The sequence below is a fragment of the Scylla paramamosain genome, chromosome 19 (assembly GCF_035594125.1).
Source record: "Scylla paramamosain isolate STU-SP2022 chromosome 19, ASM3559412v1, whole genome shotgun sequence".
Taxonomy (NCBI): Eukaryota; Metazoa; Arthropoda; class Malacostraca; order Decapoda; family Portunidae; genus Scylla; species Scylla paramamosain.
Genome location: NC_087169.1, coordinates 17,928,137 through 17,943,641, shown reverse-complemented (window position 1 = coordinate 17,943,641; position 15,505 = coordinate 17,928,137). Strand labels below are relative to the sequence as shown.

The following is a 15,505-nucleotide window of genomic DNA, read 5'->3' as shown; positions in this document are numbered from 1 at the left end:
AGTTCAAGCGGCACGCGAGGCGAGGCGTTACACTCCCTTTCACGTCCCTAGAGAGAGAGAGAGAGAGAGAGAGAGAGAGAGAGAGAGAGAGAGAGAGAGAGAGAGAGAGAGAGAGGAGGGAGAGACTATACCCGTATCCATTTAAGAATTATCATGTTTCTATCTACAATCTACCCTAAACTTAGTATCTCCTACTGTCTATGTTTTTCCCTCCACCACCTACTCGTACGTCTGCCCACCTACAGGAGAACTTACATAATAGCCACTTAGATCCTGTATTGCCCACTGCTGCCCGCTGATTTTCACTTCACCCTCGCAAGCCAGAACTTGTCCCCACGTGTTGTCGCGACGTACAAACAAGAATAGGTAGAAATTGTATAGGTAAAAGGTAATTAGTTTTGGGGATTAGTCAGATAGTTTTTTTTTTTCGTAAGTTTCGTAATTAGTATATTGAATTTTCTGGTCTTTTTTTCGATTTTTCCCGTTTTCTGGAGTTCGTTTTGTGTTTTCTTGTTTTTTTTTTATTTATTTTCATAGAAGGGCTTGGCTTTTGAAGGTGAAGGGATGAGAGAAGAGAGTGGAGGAGGAGGAAGAGAAGGAGAAGAGAAGGAGGAGGGTGGAAGAGTAGGAGAAGAGGAGGGAAGAATGTGGAGGAGTTAAATAGAGGGTATTAGGTCTCTCTCTCTCTCTCTCTCTCTCTCTCTCTCTCTCTCTCTCTCTCTCTCTCTCTCTCTCTCTCTGGCAAGTATCAGTGCCAATTTTCTCTCTCTCTCTCTCTCTCTCTCTCTCTCTCTCTCTCTCTCTCTCTCTCTCTCTCTCTCTCTCTCTCTCTCTCTCTCTCTCTCTCTCTCTCTCTCTCTCTACAGTGGTTCTTTCCTTCCATTATTCCTGTGTTCTATTCTCTCCCTATCACAGCCTTTGTTCTTTATCTCCTCCTCCTCCTCCTCCTCCTCCTCCTCCTCCTCCTCCTCCTCCTCCTCTCTTGGCCCCCGGGAGGGAAATAAGTTGAAGAATAACGGATGGAAAGAAGATGAATTTTCTAAGAATCTTTAATCAGGAGCTTCTTGAGAGAGGAGACGAGTCCCTGGCTGGGTTTCCACTACAATTTCCCCCACGTCTCTCTCTCTCTCTCTCTCTCTCTCTCTCTCTCTCTCTCTCTCTCTCTCTCTCTCTCTCTCTCTCTCTCTTACTATGTACCTATCAATTTTTTTTTATTCCTATTTGCTTTATTTTCTCTCAAGTTTACTCACACATTCCTTCTCCTCCTCCTCCTCCTCTTCCTCCTCCTCCTCCTCCTTCGCGTACTCCATCAACTCCTCGCCATCTCAAGACGATCTGCGGGTCTCCTTAAGTTGACACGGCAGGAAATTGACGCTCCGTTGATGTTCAGGGTGGAGAGAGATACGTACTTTGCGCAGCCCCTTTCTGTGATGTGACGCGGCGCAGGTATTGGATGGGACTGCTCTCTCTCTCTCTCTGCCTTCCTCTCTCTCTCTCTCTCTCTCTCTCTCTCTCTCTCTCTCTCTCTGGGTTCATAAGGTAGATTCAGAAATAAAAATTGATGGAGAGGAGACGTAAAGGGAGTGAGTTATTGCTATTTTGTTTTATGTATTCACTGTTTTTTTCTTTCTTTATTCCTTCCTTCATTTCCTGCTCTTCATCCTGTTCTTCCTCTTCCTCTTCCTCCTCCTCGTCGTCCTCTTCCTCGTCTTCCTCCTTCAGGCACTTTCACCTCAGTTGCTAATCACAAAACACTGTCTTTCCTCTCTCTTAATTTCTTTCTACGAGCCCTCACCCTCCTCTCTCTTGTCTCTCTTTTCCTCTTTCCTTTCTCTCCATCTTCCCTCCCCTCCCCTCCAGTTCTCCTCCTCCTCCTCCTTCTCCTCCTCCTGCCTTCCATCTCTTCATCTTCACTCCCTCCTCTTCCCTCCCTCATATTTTCCCCAGAGCCAAGTCCTTGCATTAGAATCTTTTCAGAAAGCTGCTCTTAGGTACAAGAGAACGCCCTCCTCCTTCCCTACTCCTCCTCCTCCTCCTCCTCCTCCTCCTCCTCCTCCTCCTCCTCCTCCTCCTCCTTCTCTTCCTCCTTGCGCCTCTGGGAGAATGCCACTGGAGGAAAATTAGGGGAGTTATCCCTCATTTTGTGACATTTTCTCTCTCTCTGCTATGAGTGACTTTCATGGATTTATGATTTTCTCTTCTCCCCTTCCTGACTTCTTTCCTTTTTGTCTTTCTTTCTTTCTTCTTTCTGGCTTTATTTTGATAATTTAGTTTTAGTCTTGGTTTGTTACGTTTTCTTTTCTTTTTCTCGCTGTTGAATTTCACTACATTTTAAATTTATTGTTCGTGGGTCTTGCTGTATTATTTTCTCTGCATTTCGTGTGTTACTTTTATCATTCTTCGTTCCAGTTTTCTGTATCACATTGAATAGAAATTTATACTTCCTTACCATCTCCTTTTTAAATATTTTCTGTTGTTTAAGCAAATAATTTTATCTTTATCAGCATTCTCCTCTACTTCCCCTTCCTCCTCCTCCTCCTCCTCCTCCTGGCAGCAAGAGATAATTTTCCTTCTTGTGGCAGAAATAAATCCAGATTACTTTTAAATTGTATCTTTACACTTTATTCTGTTTCCTTTGGGTGCTGGAAGAGGGTGTTGGGATCATGCTGCTTAAAGAGAGAGAGAGAGAGAGAGAGAGAGAGAGAGAGAGAGAGAGAGAGAGAGAGAGAGAGAGAGAGAGAGAGAGAGAGAGAGAGACCTTTTATCGTCCTTTTCACCACTACTCTAGCATTTCCGTTAAGCTCTACCAAGGAAGGTTAAATTCAAGACCTAAGCTGATGAAGAACGCACGATTTTTCACTTGAACGCAAGAGCACAGCACGTGAACTTAAGGGCTTGACTTGGGGACAAACTCACAAGAGGAACAGCTGCTGACTTGCTTAGCGGACGTGCGGAGCCTCAGCACAACTCTGGAGACTCAGCCCATAACTCAAGCAGGGCCTCGATGTCCCCAGAAATGGATGGGTGCCGTTCCTCATCAGTGGCCGGACGTGTTCCTGCCATATATTCAGGAAGGTTGTGTTTCGCCTCCCCCGCTCCACTGCTCTCCTCCTTTCCTGGTTCAGAGTTTACATCCTTGGACCCATTATTCTTCTGCACCTTGTTCTCTCATTAGATATGTTTTCAAAGGCTACAGAGGTTGTTACTTAGGTTATTAGTGGTGTTTAGGGTTTAGTTCCCTCTTTGAGACTGTTTTCAAAGGCCACAGTGATGATTAGTTAGTATTTTTGTTCTTTCATTTATGCTGTTTTTTAAAGACTATAGATCGTTAACCCTCTCACTGCGACATGAAACAATTTGCAGCACCTGAAGCAATGCGTGAAGTCTTTTTAAGCATCTACAATAAAGTTTGCGATGAAAAGAATACATTTTGTAATTTCTTCACAGTTTAAAAGCTGAATGTGGCTGGAGAACAAGTAAAAATGTTCCAAAGTGATTGGTAGTCAGGTAAAGGTGTACCAAGTGGCACTCAAAGGGTTAAATGGGTTATCATGAGTGTTCCAGATTTTGTTGCCTCATTCATTTTATTTCCAGAGACCATAGATATTATTAGCTGGGTTATCATGAGTGTTTTTCTCGTTGATGATACAGAACCCCTTCCTACATTATCCTTAGAATCAAGGAAGCACTCTTGAAAACCATACTTTCCACTACAACCTATTAGTTAAATCGTCACTAGAATGATGAAGACAGTCGAAAACCAAAAAATAACTTCCTATAAAGACTGTTAACTGTAAAATCATGAAGACATCCTTGAAAACCTCAATGACCACTACTAGATGCAATTAAAAGGAGTCAAAATAAAACGAAGGAATGATTCAAAAGACGAGGCTCAGAAAAATTACTTAGATTTGCTTGCTTTGTGTGTGTGTGTGTGTGTGTGTGTGTGTGTGTGTGTGTGTGTGTGTGTGTGTGTGTGTGTGTGTGTGTGTCCGCTGTGATGGAGTGTCTGTCTTCTTTCCTCGTTTGGTGCTCGTGTTGTTATCATCAGGATGAGACTGTAAGAGAGTGTGTCAATGCGGAAGTCTTTTCTCAGCTACTGTTCTTCACGAGGGTCCCTAAATGGTGTATAGAAAGTAGTAGTAGTAGTAGTAGTAATAGTAGTAGTAGTAGTAGTAGTAGTAGTAGTTGTTGTTGTTGTTGTTCTTGTTGTTGTTGTTGTTGTGGTGATGGTGGTAATTCTGAACGAGTAGCAATGTACATTCCAAGGTAGAAGAAAAAATAATCTCCTTTAGTCTCCCATTACTGTTATATTTTCTTCGTTTTCCATTTTTTTTTTTTCATTTCATTTTTGTTTTATTTCCTTTTTTGTAAGAGCGTATTAGTTATTCTGTTTTCTTTATTTTCTTCTTTTTTTTTGTTACTTATCTCCCCTTTCCTCTTCCCCATTATTAAGTATTCATTTATTCTGTTTTCATCTTATATGTTATTATTTTATTCTCTCTCTCTCTCTCTCTCTCTCTCTCTCTCTCTCTCTCTCTCTCTCTCTCTCTCTCTCTCTCTCTCTCTCTCTCTCTCTCTCTCTCTCTCTCTCTCTCTTTCCTATTTATTTCTTCCTGACATTATCTTTTATTCGTCTTTAATCCCTTTCCTTCTTGATTCTTCCTCATTCCCCCTCTCCTCTTATCACCATTTTTCCTCCTTTACGAGTATATAGCCTGTCCTTCTTTCTCCTTTTTCTCTCTCCTTCTCCTCCCATTCTTCTCCCCCTCTCTCATTTTTCCTTCATTGGTATCATCTTTTTAATAATTTTCCTTCCCTTCCCCTCTTGCTTTCTATTCACCTCTCTCTCTCTCTCTCTCTCTCTCTCTCTCTCTCTCTCTCTCTCTCTCTCTCTCTCTCTCTCTCTCTCTCTCTCTCTCTCTCTCTCTCTCTGGCCTTATCATAATTTAAAATCTAATATATTTATCACTTTCTAACTTCTCTTCCTCTCAGAAACCATTGCGTCTCCTTCATTCTCCTTCCTTTTATCAAAATCTCTTTCTTCCACACACTCCCTCACTCCATCTATCGTTCTCTCTCTCTATCTCTCCACCTCTCCCCTTTCACTAAATTCCTCCTTCCCATTTCTCGCACATTTATCCTCATATCTTCACTCCCCCTTTGGTAAAATCCTCTTTCTCTTCCTCCTCCTCCTGTTAAGATTCAAACTCTCTTCTACGTCAGATCAGAAACCCTATAAACAAGTTCGTCGATGCTCATTTGTCTGCGCCAGTGACTTATGGGAGTTTCAGGAGCAGGAACGGGGAGGACAAAAAGTAATGAATGAAGATCGGTGGTAGAGTTGTGGTATCTATTGCCTCGGGGTCTAGATAAAGATAATAATAATGGAATCGTGTGAGAGAGAGAGAGGGTTTGTGGTGGTGCTCGTAACGCCATCTATCCGCCAGCTTGTTGTTTATTGCGTAATGTTTTTATTTGTGTTTTTGTTTGTTTATTTATTTTTGTTTTTTTCGTAGTTGTTTATATATGTTTTTTTTTTTGTGAGAGTTGTAGGTAAAGGGGTAATATTATTTGTCAAGTTGTATTTTCTTGTATGTTTGAAAAGATATTATTTATTATTATTATTATTATTATTATTATTATTATTATTATTATTATTATTATTATTATTATTATTACACTAAGTATTCTCTCTCTCTCTCTCTCTCTCTCTCTCTCTCTCTCTCTCTCTCTCTCTCTCTCTCTCTCTCTCTCTCTCTCTCTCTGTATTTATTTGATATGATTTATTGGACCATTATATTTTCCAACTCAATTGAACTTTCTCTCTCTCTCTCTCTCTCTCTCTCTCTCTCTCTCTCTCTCTCTCTCTCTCTCTCTCTCTCTCTCTCTCTCTCTCTCTCTCTCTCTCTCTCTCTCGTAAAACTTGGATATTTTACCTAACTTATATCTGATTTGCTCTCTTTCATTCTGACGTTATCGAGACTACCTGCTTTTTCTGTGTGTGTGTGTGTGTGTGTGTGTGTGTGTGTGTGTGTGTGTGTGTGTGTGTGTGTGTGTGTGTGTGTGTGTGTGTTTCTATGTGTATGTTCGTGTACTGAAATTTCTTCCTCTTTCTCCTCTTTCTTTTCCTACAACAACAACAACAACAACAAACAACAACAACTACTACTACTACTACTACTACTACTACTACTACTACTACTACTACTACTACTGCTACTATACCTTATTTTATTCCTCCACATTCTTAACCTCTTCAAACTCTAACTTCCAGCAAAAGAGATCCGAACTCACTACAAAGGTTTTAATACGTCACCCAGAAGGAATACAGGAGAGGATGAGGGGGCGGAAGGCGCAGAGGGGACAGGGAGGAAAGGGAGGGAAAATGATGTGTTTTATTGAAGACTACGAAGGAAATGGAGCTTTCGGCCGGTCCTTTTATTTCCTCTTTTTTTCCCTCTTTTTTTCCCTCTCTTCTTTCCTCCCCTCCTGTCATGGGTGTAAACGGTGATGAGGAGGAAACAGATGGACTGACGGAAGTAGGGAAGTGGTGACGAAGGGAGTGAGTAGTAGTAGTAGTAGTAGTAGTAGTAGTAGTAGTAGTAGTAGTAGTAGTAGTAGTTCCTTAGACATAACAGCCCTCGTATTCCTCAAACTACTACTACTACTACTACTACTACTACTACTACTACTACTCCTACTATTACTACCCTCCTCCTCGTCTTTTTCCTCCTCCTTCTCCTTCTCACCATCACGGCCATTTTTCCATCTCCCTCCTCCCTACGTGATGCAATTTCCCGCCCAGAAGTAGATGTGCCTCCGAAGGGCCGCGTATGGGCGCCGTGAAGACATCTAAACGGCAGGGAAAGTTGTCTGGAGGGGAAGGAAATGATGCGCTCTTGACTCCCCGCCAGATTATTGTTATTATCATTTTTTTTCTTTTTTTTTCTTTCTTTCTTTTTCTTTTTCTTTTTTTTTTTTTTTTGCTCTTTTGTCTTCTTGTTGGTGATTGAATGATTCTATTTTTTTCTGTTTTTGTTTCATTGCCTTTTTTTCTTTTTTCTTGTTTTCTTCTTCTTCTTCTTCTTCTTCTTCTTCTTCTTCTTCTTCTTCTTCTTCTTATTATTATTATTATTATTATTATTATTATTATTATTATTATTATTCTTGTTTTTCTTTTTCTTCTTGTTCTTCTTGTTTTCTTGTTTTCTTCTTCTTTTCTAATTCTTCTTCTTCTTCTTCTTCTTTTTCTTCTTCTTCTTCTTATTTCTATTTCTTTTTTATCTTCTTCTTCTTCTTCTTCTTTTCCTTCTGCTGCTTCTGCTTCTCTTCTTTTCTTGATGATTGAATTATCCTTCTTTTTTCTTTCTTTTCATTCCTTTCATTTACTTTCCTATCTTTTTTCTTTTTTCATTGACCACCATTATTATCAACTTTTGTCTATCTTTTGATTTCCTTCTTTTTTTCTTCTTCTTAATGATTGAATGACCCACTTTTTCTTACTTTTTTCTTATTCTTTTCCTTTACTTTTCTCTCATTGTCTCTCATTGATTCCTTTTCTCATAAATATCTCTTCGTTTCATTAACTTTTTTCTCCTTTCCTCTCATTCATTTCTTTTCTTACATTCGTATTTGTTCGTCTTATTTGTTTTCTCTCTTTCTCTCTCATTGAATACTTTTTCCTCCTTTTTTTTTCTTATCCCCATTATTCTTTCTTTCTCTTTCTTTCTCTCTCAATGAAACCAGAGCATCATATGTCTCGTTTTCTTTTGCCTCATCGTCAGACACTCACACACTCACTGCGTCAAAAAAAATGATGTATTGATTAATGCAAATTGATCTGAAGGAGGAGGAGGAAGAGGGGGAGAAGGAGAGGTAACCGAAGAGTACCAGAAGAGGCAAAAAATAGACTTGAATAAGAATGAAAACGTGAAAAAAAAATCTCTGAATAAAAAGAAGAAAGAGAAGAAGAATTGGAAATATAACAGATAGGAGAAGGACGAAAAGGGAAGAGGGTGGAGAGGGAAGACTGTCAATAGAAGAAAATGCGAAAGATGACGAGGAAGAAGAGGAGGAGGAGGAGGAGGAGGAGGAGGAGGAGGAGGAGGAGGAGGAGGAAATGGACAGATACACTTTCCATTTCAAGAGAAGCGAAACGTCCATCAGAAAAATCCTAACAGGAAATATTTCTCGTCTCCCTTCACTCATCCTAATTATATTTTCATTTCCCTTGTATGACTCTCTCTCTCTCTCTTTCTCTCTCTCTCTCTCTCTCTCTCTCTCTCTCTCTCTCTCTCTCTCTCTCTCTCTGAACTTTGAAGCTCATTTTTTATATATATATTCTTCAAGCTTCTACATTTTACGTGCCTTTCTCCTTCAGCTTAGTTATCCTGGTGACAGAACGCATTTGAGGCATCGTGGGGGAGCTGGGGGCCTGAGGGAGAGAGAGAGAGAGAGAGAGAGAGAGAGAGAGAGAGAGAGAGAGAGAGAGAGAGAGAGAGAGAGAAATTTCAAAATCTACTTTCCACATTTTCTTCTCTCTCACGTGAATTAATATATTTTTATTCTCTCTCTCTCTCTCTCTCTCTCTCTCTCTCTCTCTCTCTCTCTCTCTCTCTCTCTCTCTCTCTCTCTCTCTCTCTCTCTCATACTACATCTACCTCAAAGCACTTTCCTCCCCCACCCACTATTTTTCTCTTCCCTCAACCCCCGAGGAAGAGGAAACCAGGAGGGATGAATTTTAGAAGAGAGGAAAGTGGAAGGGGGGAAGGAAAAGGAAGGGGGAGAAGAGGGAAGGAGAGCAAGATAAAATTGTTACTGGGGACGCCGGAGGGAGGGAGGGAGGGAGGGGAGAGACAGGTGAAGGAGGCACTGAGGAACACCTGAGTGGCTTTCCATTGTGCAGGTGACCCCGGGGCAGGTGAGAGAGCATCACGTGACCTCGGGTGTTTTTTATGGCCCTCATCCTTGCATTCATCTACTCTCTCTCTCTCTCTCTCTCTCTCTCTCTCTCTCTCTCTCTCTCTTCTCCTCTCTCTCTCTCTCTCTCTCTCTCTCTGCACGTATATGACTGACGGTGGGCTGAGTCAGAAAAGTTTCTCAGCCGTGTATGTCTGTTTTATGGCTACTGGTTGGCTGGGGGGATGGGGTAAGGAAGGAGGGAATGAAAGAAGGAGAGATGGAGAGGTGGAGAGGTGGTAGGTGCTGGAGGGTTTTGTCTCCTATGGACGGGAGGAGGAGAAGGAGGGGGAGGAGGAGGACAAGTGGTAGTGAGAGAGTGAGAGAGAGCGAGAGAGAGGAGAAACTTGAAATCTACATGCGAAAGGAATATAGTTTGAGAGAGAGAGAGAGAGAGAGAGAGAGAGAGAGAGAGAGAGAGAGAGAGAGAGAGAGAGAGAGAGAGAGAGAGAGAGAGAGAGAGAGAGAGAGAGACAGCAGGGAAGAAAAGAAAAGTGGGAAAGAAAAGGGAGAGGGAGGGAGATTGAAAGGGGAGAAGAAAGAGAAGGAGAAGGATAAAGAAAAGGGAAGAAGATACATTGCGTAAAGCACAGAAAAGGGAATTTAATACCTGGTCCTAAATAATGGAAGGCAGAGAAGAGAGAAAGAGTGAGAAAGGGAGAGAAAGAGACAGACGGAGCAGGAGGAGGAAGAGGAGGAGGAGGAGGAGGAGGAAGACGATGAGGAAGAGGAGAGAAGGGTAAATATTTCATGAAGAAGCACAAAGGTAACCATCAAAGGGAAGACGAAAAGTAATGTGGACAAATGAACAATCTTAATGGAAATCTGGCCAGCAGGAAAGAGGACTCGTAGAGATAAATAAAAGAAACAGAGAGAGAGAGACAAAAAAAAAAAAAAAGGGTGCTTGGTAACGCATGGTACAGGAAGAGAAACATCCAATAAAGTAACGTTGTAGATAGACACGAGAGCCAATCAGGTATTCCCTCTCACCGCCTCAGGAACTAGGCAGCCAATCACGAAGCAGCACGAGGAGTAATGTCAGAATATGTGCCAATATGAACGCAGGGTTTTGGGGTTTTGATGATCGTCCGGCTGTAGATCATGAGGGTTCAAAGGAGTGGTGCTTGAAACATTAATTGTACTCATAAGGAAGTAGATGGTGTGGCCAGTGATTTGTGGGTACGGACTGGAGTGATGAGGGTTGTGGCAGTACTTTATCTTGTTCTTCTTGTTCTTAGTTCTTGTTCTCCGTCTTCTTCTTGTTCTTTTTCTGCTAATACTAATACTTCTTAGTCTTTTTTCTTCTTCTTCTGTTAAAATTGGAGAATAAGTGTCTTGAAACCTCCCTCCTGAAATAGTTCAAGTCATAGGAAGGAGGAAATACAGAAGCAGGAAGGGAGCTCCAGAGTTTACCCAAATCAATGATAGAGAATATTGGTTAACTCTGTGTATGTGATCTCTATGTAGTTCAGTGTAGTTCAGCGTCTCTGTTTCTCCCCCACAGAGCGGCTGGTCTCCCTGGTCTGACTGGTCTCTGTGCTCTAGGACCTGTGACGGAGGCGCCGCTGTGCAGACCCGCCGATGCCTTCACTACGCTGGCTGCCGAGGGGACTCCGTGAGGTGAGGAAGAGAAAAAGAGAAGAGGGGAAGAAAGCCAATACTTATTATCCTTGCAGATGCTTTATCTTCACGCTCTCTCAAACTCATCATAATCTTCTAAAATCGCTGCATTCTCACCTTCGACTATTGACTACTGAAAACACTTCCCTTAATCCCTGTGCTCCCTTAGTTATCCCTAAGAAATACCTCCCGTTCCTATTTCGTTTAGGAATACCACAGGACCTCCTTACCTATTCTACTCTTAAACCTTAAAATCACTCCCTTATCCATTTCCTCTTCCATGTTTCCTAAAAAGAGCATTCTTTCACAAATCCCTGAAGAATTTCTTATGATCCTATCTCCTACAAGTATCCTATAGGACTTCCTCACCTATCCTATGCTTACCGCCTAAAATAACCCTTTATATCTCTTATCCTTTGTACACCCCTTTCAAAACCCCTCCATTTTCTACACCCTATAAAAAAAAGTATAACCTTTACCCTTAACTCTCCTTCAGGTACAAGTTATGCAATGTAGAGCCTTGCCCTGAAGGAAGCCGGGACTTTAGAGCCGTGCAGTGCTCTGAGTACGACGGGCTGCCCCACAACGGTGCCTCCTACGAGTGGGAGCCCGCGGAGGGGAACGACCCGTGCGCCCTGACCTGCCGCGCTAAGGGAGGAGGACCCGTGGTGACCCTGAACCCACGAGTACAGGATGGGACTCGCTGCACTCCGGGATCCCTCGACCTGTGCATCAATGGAAGGTGTCAGGTGAGGGAGGTCTGGTATTTGATGGTTTATGAAGTGGCTTACCCCATTTTTTTTTTTTTTTTTTCAGTCCCCAAACACTTATGTAGAAGATATTTTGATATTTGATGTCTTATTAGGTGACTTACACTTACATATGAGAATAATTAATATGTGGTTCATACAAGCCGAGGTCCATTGAGTCTAAGCTCTTTTGTGGACCTGTAGTTTTGGTATTTAGTCAATCGTCAGTACGAGTGCACGGGTGTTATGCTGCCTATCCATATTGAGAGAGAGAGAAAGAGAGAGAGAGAGAGAGAGAGAGAGAGAGAGAGAGAGAGAGAGAGAGAGAGAGAGAGAGAGGTTTAGACAAGAAACTAAAAGGAACCTCGCATATGCATTTCTTTTCCCACACACACACACACACACACACACACACACACACACACACACACACACACACACACACACACACACACACACACACACACACACACACACACACACACACACACACACTCACACTTCACTCTTTTTTATGTCTTCCATGCCTTCAGTTCCTTCCTTATGTCTCTCTCCTTTTTCCTTGTCTGTCCTCTTCCCTCTCCCCTCTCCTTTCCATTCCTCTCTTTCCCTCTCTTTCCTTTCTCCGCATATTCTTACCCATCATTTATTCGCCTTTGCCCTCATCTTCTCATCACTTTCTTACCTCTTCCTCCTTCTCCTCCTCCTCCTCCTCCTCCTCTTCCTCCTCTTCCTCCTCCTCCTCCTCCTCCTCCTTCCTCCTCCTCCTCCTCCTCCTCCTCCTCGTAATACTAGAAAGAAATCTTTTTCTTCCACAGGAGCAAAATCCTTAATCCCTGAGTGTTACCAACGCCGCGCGACACACACACACACACACACACACACACACACACACACACACACACACACACACACACACACACACACACACACACACACACATCACCACCAGAACTGATTTAGCAGAGAGAGAGAGAGAGAGAGAGAGAGAGGTGATGCTTAATTACCTCGCTTCATAGCTGACCTTAGGGAGAATATTTTCAATCTCCTTCCTTCCCTCCCTCCTCTCCTTCCTTTCTCCTTCCCTCCCTTCCTCTCTCCCTCTCTCAGCCTTCGTATGCAAATTAGCTTTTGTCTTAACACACCTTTTTTACACACTTCTTTTTTTCTTTTGTATCGACAGGCGATGATAAACAATGAACTCTTCATTAGGCGAGGAGGAGGAAGAGGAGGAGGAGGAGGAATGAGTCACAGGAGATGAAAGATATAAAGGTGAAGAAATTGAAAGAAGAATAATGGGATGAATAGAGAGATAGGAGATGATGATATGTACATAAACAAACAAATCTTTTAATTCCTCCTCCTCCTCCGCCTCGTCTGCCTCCTCCTCTTCCTCAACATACTTCTCTTCCCTCTCCTTTGCCTCGGTGCCAGAGATCCACCAATGATGACCAGTTTCCCGCCCCAGCAGCTGATGAATCACCTGCTTTGTTTACATCAGCATCGACCAATCACAGACGTCTAAATGAAGAAGACTGCCGCCGCTGCCGTTTTTTTTTTTTTTTTTCTCTCTCTTTTTTTTTACCTCTCCCTTCCCTGGCGCTGCTACGATCCATTTTCTGTGTTAAATTCGAGGGGTTCCTGCTTCAGACGGAGGCTCGTATGTGCGTCAGCTTAAGGGGCGGACCGATTTTTCTCTCCCTCTCACGCCGGGAGGGAAAAAGATGGAGGGAGAGAAAAAGAGAGGAAGGAAGGACTGAGGAAATGATTTATTGAACGGGCGAGATAAATCGAGGGAGAAATTGTGATCGGTAAACAATAAGTCAAAGGTCCATTATGCCTCGAGCCTCCGTTCACTGTCGCGTGCTGAGTCTTGCGTGGCTGACAACACCGAACGCCTTACCAGCCTTACTCAGTCACTCAAACAAGAAGATAACGCCGTAGGTTCCTGTTACTGTCATAAAATTAAATGGTGTCTCGTCTCCTGGTGTAAATTTCTCTATGGCACACTTGTCCAAGACGCATCGGAGCTTTGGTGAAGTGTATTGGAGGTGGCGCGTCTGTCTAGTAGTGTGTGTGTGTGTGTGTGTGTGTGTGTGTGTGTGTGTGTCCAACGGTAAGGATGAATGACACTGAGGAAAGCGAGTGATTAGCGTCTGAAAAGAAAAGCTACATTTTGCTTCGTAGACTGATAAATTTATAAAAGTATAGAGAGTGAGATGAAAATGGAAAGGTTGAGTAAGAAAGAAGAAAAAACAGTAGCTAGAAACGTACACTATTTTGTTCAGTAGCTTATACACATTCATAAAAGTGTACAGCGTGAGATGAAAATAAAAAGACTGATCAAGGAAACACACACACACACACACACACACACACACACACACACACACACACGTACGGTACAGCAGCAACACACGTACACACAATCTCGCCGACCTCCTCACCTACTTTCCTTCTCTTCCTCTTACAGAAAGTTGGCTGTGACCTCGTTCTGGGCTCGCAGCGGGAGGTGGACAAGTGCGGCGTGTGCGGGGGCGACGGGAGCTCCTGCAACAAGCCCTCCTACAACTGGAACAAGCGTGCCAGTGGCTCCTGCTCGGCGTCCTGCGGGGGAGGTGAGTGGGAGGGAGATGAATTAAGAGCGAATGATTAAGGAGCGTGTTCTGGAGATAAATAGCTGAGTGAGGGAGTAGATTTGATGATGAATGATAAAGTAAATTGATAAACAAGTGGATGTATGAATTAAAAAGTGGATGTCAGTAGACGGAGGAGCGAATACGTAATTGAATAATTAAACCACCGCTACACTTTAGGAATGAATAACAGTAAAGGATGTAACAAGTTTGATGGCAAGTCTGATACTCCTCACCCAGGCTACCAGATGCTGTCAGCGGTGTGTGAGGAGGAGAGCAGCGGCCGGCGGGTGTCGGAGGACCTGTGTGATCCATCCTCCAGACCCGTGCCCGCCATCCTCACCTGCAACCCTCACGCCTGCCCCACCACGTGAGTGAGAGAGGAAAAGCAATGTATAGGAGTGGAAAGGATGAAAATAAGTTATCTAAAGAGGGGAATGAAAGCAGCTTAGGAAAGATCATACGCAGTTGTTTGAAGAGAGAAAAAGGGAAAATATAGGACTGGAAAGTTGACAGTCAGTTATCTAAAAAGAAGGGAGAGAAAAACAAATTAAGGAAGATTATATGCAGTTATTTGAAAAGAGACATGGTAATATTTAGGAGTGGAAAGGATGAAAACCAGTTATCTAAAAAAAAGGGAGTGAGAGACAAACTAAGGAAGACTCTAAGTTATTTGGAAAGGGAAAAGGCAAAGTGTAGGAGTATGAAAATTAAAACCTGCAACTGAAAGAGGCTTGTGAATATTGAGGTCATGGCTTCACCTATAATAAACAGACAAGGAAATGTACTTAACTGTGCAGAGGGGAAACACTGTACAAATTAGAATAATGCACCAAAAAAGAAGGAAAAAAATTCATCTTTGAGTCTGAATACGAAAAAAAAAGACAAAATAGAGTAGATAATATAACATGCAAAAAAAAACACAGTATCTCAGAAAGGAAGAATAAGATTATACAAGAAAGAAAGACGAATAGAGTACACACACACATCATTTTACCCAACAACCCTGGCGCATCTTCCCTCAAGCTGCAGGGTCTTGGCGGGGGGAGGGGGGAGGGGATGGCGGTGGAGGTGGCGGCGAGGAAGGCACCGCCCCGCCACCACACAGCGTTAGTCAGGAAGTCTTGCTGTTGTTTACGACAATGCAAACACTCGCCAGCACTCACAGAAAACGGAATGGCTTTGGGGGCGACTGAAGTAAATTTTGTTTCCTTCTAAACACTTTTTGCATTTTTACGTAGTCTCTCTCTCTCTCTCTCTCTCTCTCTCTCTCTCTCTCTCTCTCTCTCTCTCTCTCTCTCTCTCTCTCTCTCTCTCTCTCTCTTCAGGGTAGCAAATTCATGAAACTGTAATGCATTTTTTTTATACATATCTTTATTCCTGAAATTATTAATTGTTGTTGTGCGTGCGTGCGTGTGTGTGTGTGTGTGTGTGTATGTGTGTAGTACTATGGTATGAATTTTGAGTTATTAAGAGAGAGAGGGAGAGAGAGAGAGAGAGAGAGAGAGAGAGAGAGAATGTGTTACTTGAGTACTTGAA

At 42.6% G+C, this 15,505-nt stretch overlaps 1 protein-coding gene across 14 annotated transcripts in view; it reads left to right on the top strand.

Moving 5' to 3' along the window:
- Window positions 1–15,505, top strand: part of LOC135109812 (protein madd-4-like) — a 58,526-nt gene that overhangs the window by 7,217 nt on the left and 35,804 nt on the right. For all 14 annotated transcript variants that reach the window (XR_010272911.1, XR_010272910.1, XR_010272909.1 and 11 more), the window contains exons 2-5: window positions 10,466–10,581; window positions 11,078–11,330; window positions 13,804–13,948; window positions 14,207–14,336. Coding sequence is in view for 11 of the 14 variants with exons in the window: in XM_064021526.1 (XP_063877596.1) it covers window positions 10,466–10,581; window positions 11,078–11,330; window positions 13,804–13,948; window positions 14,207–14,336 (644 nt within the window). In the remaining 3 variants the exon portion in view is untranslated. The remainder of the gene's footprint in view (window positions 1–10,465; window positions 10,582–11,077; window positions 11,331–13,803; window positions 13,949–14,206; window positions 14,337–15,505) is intronic.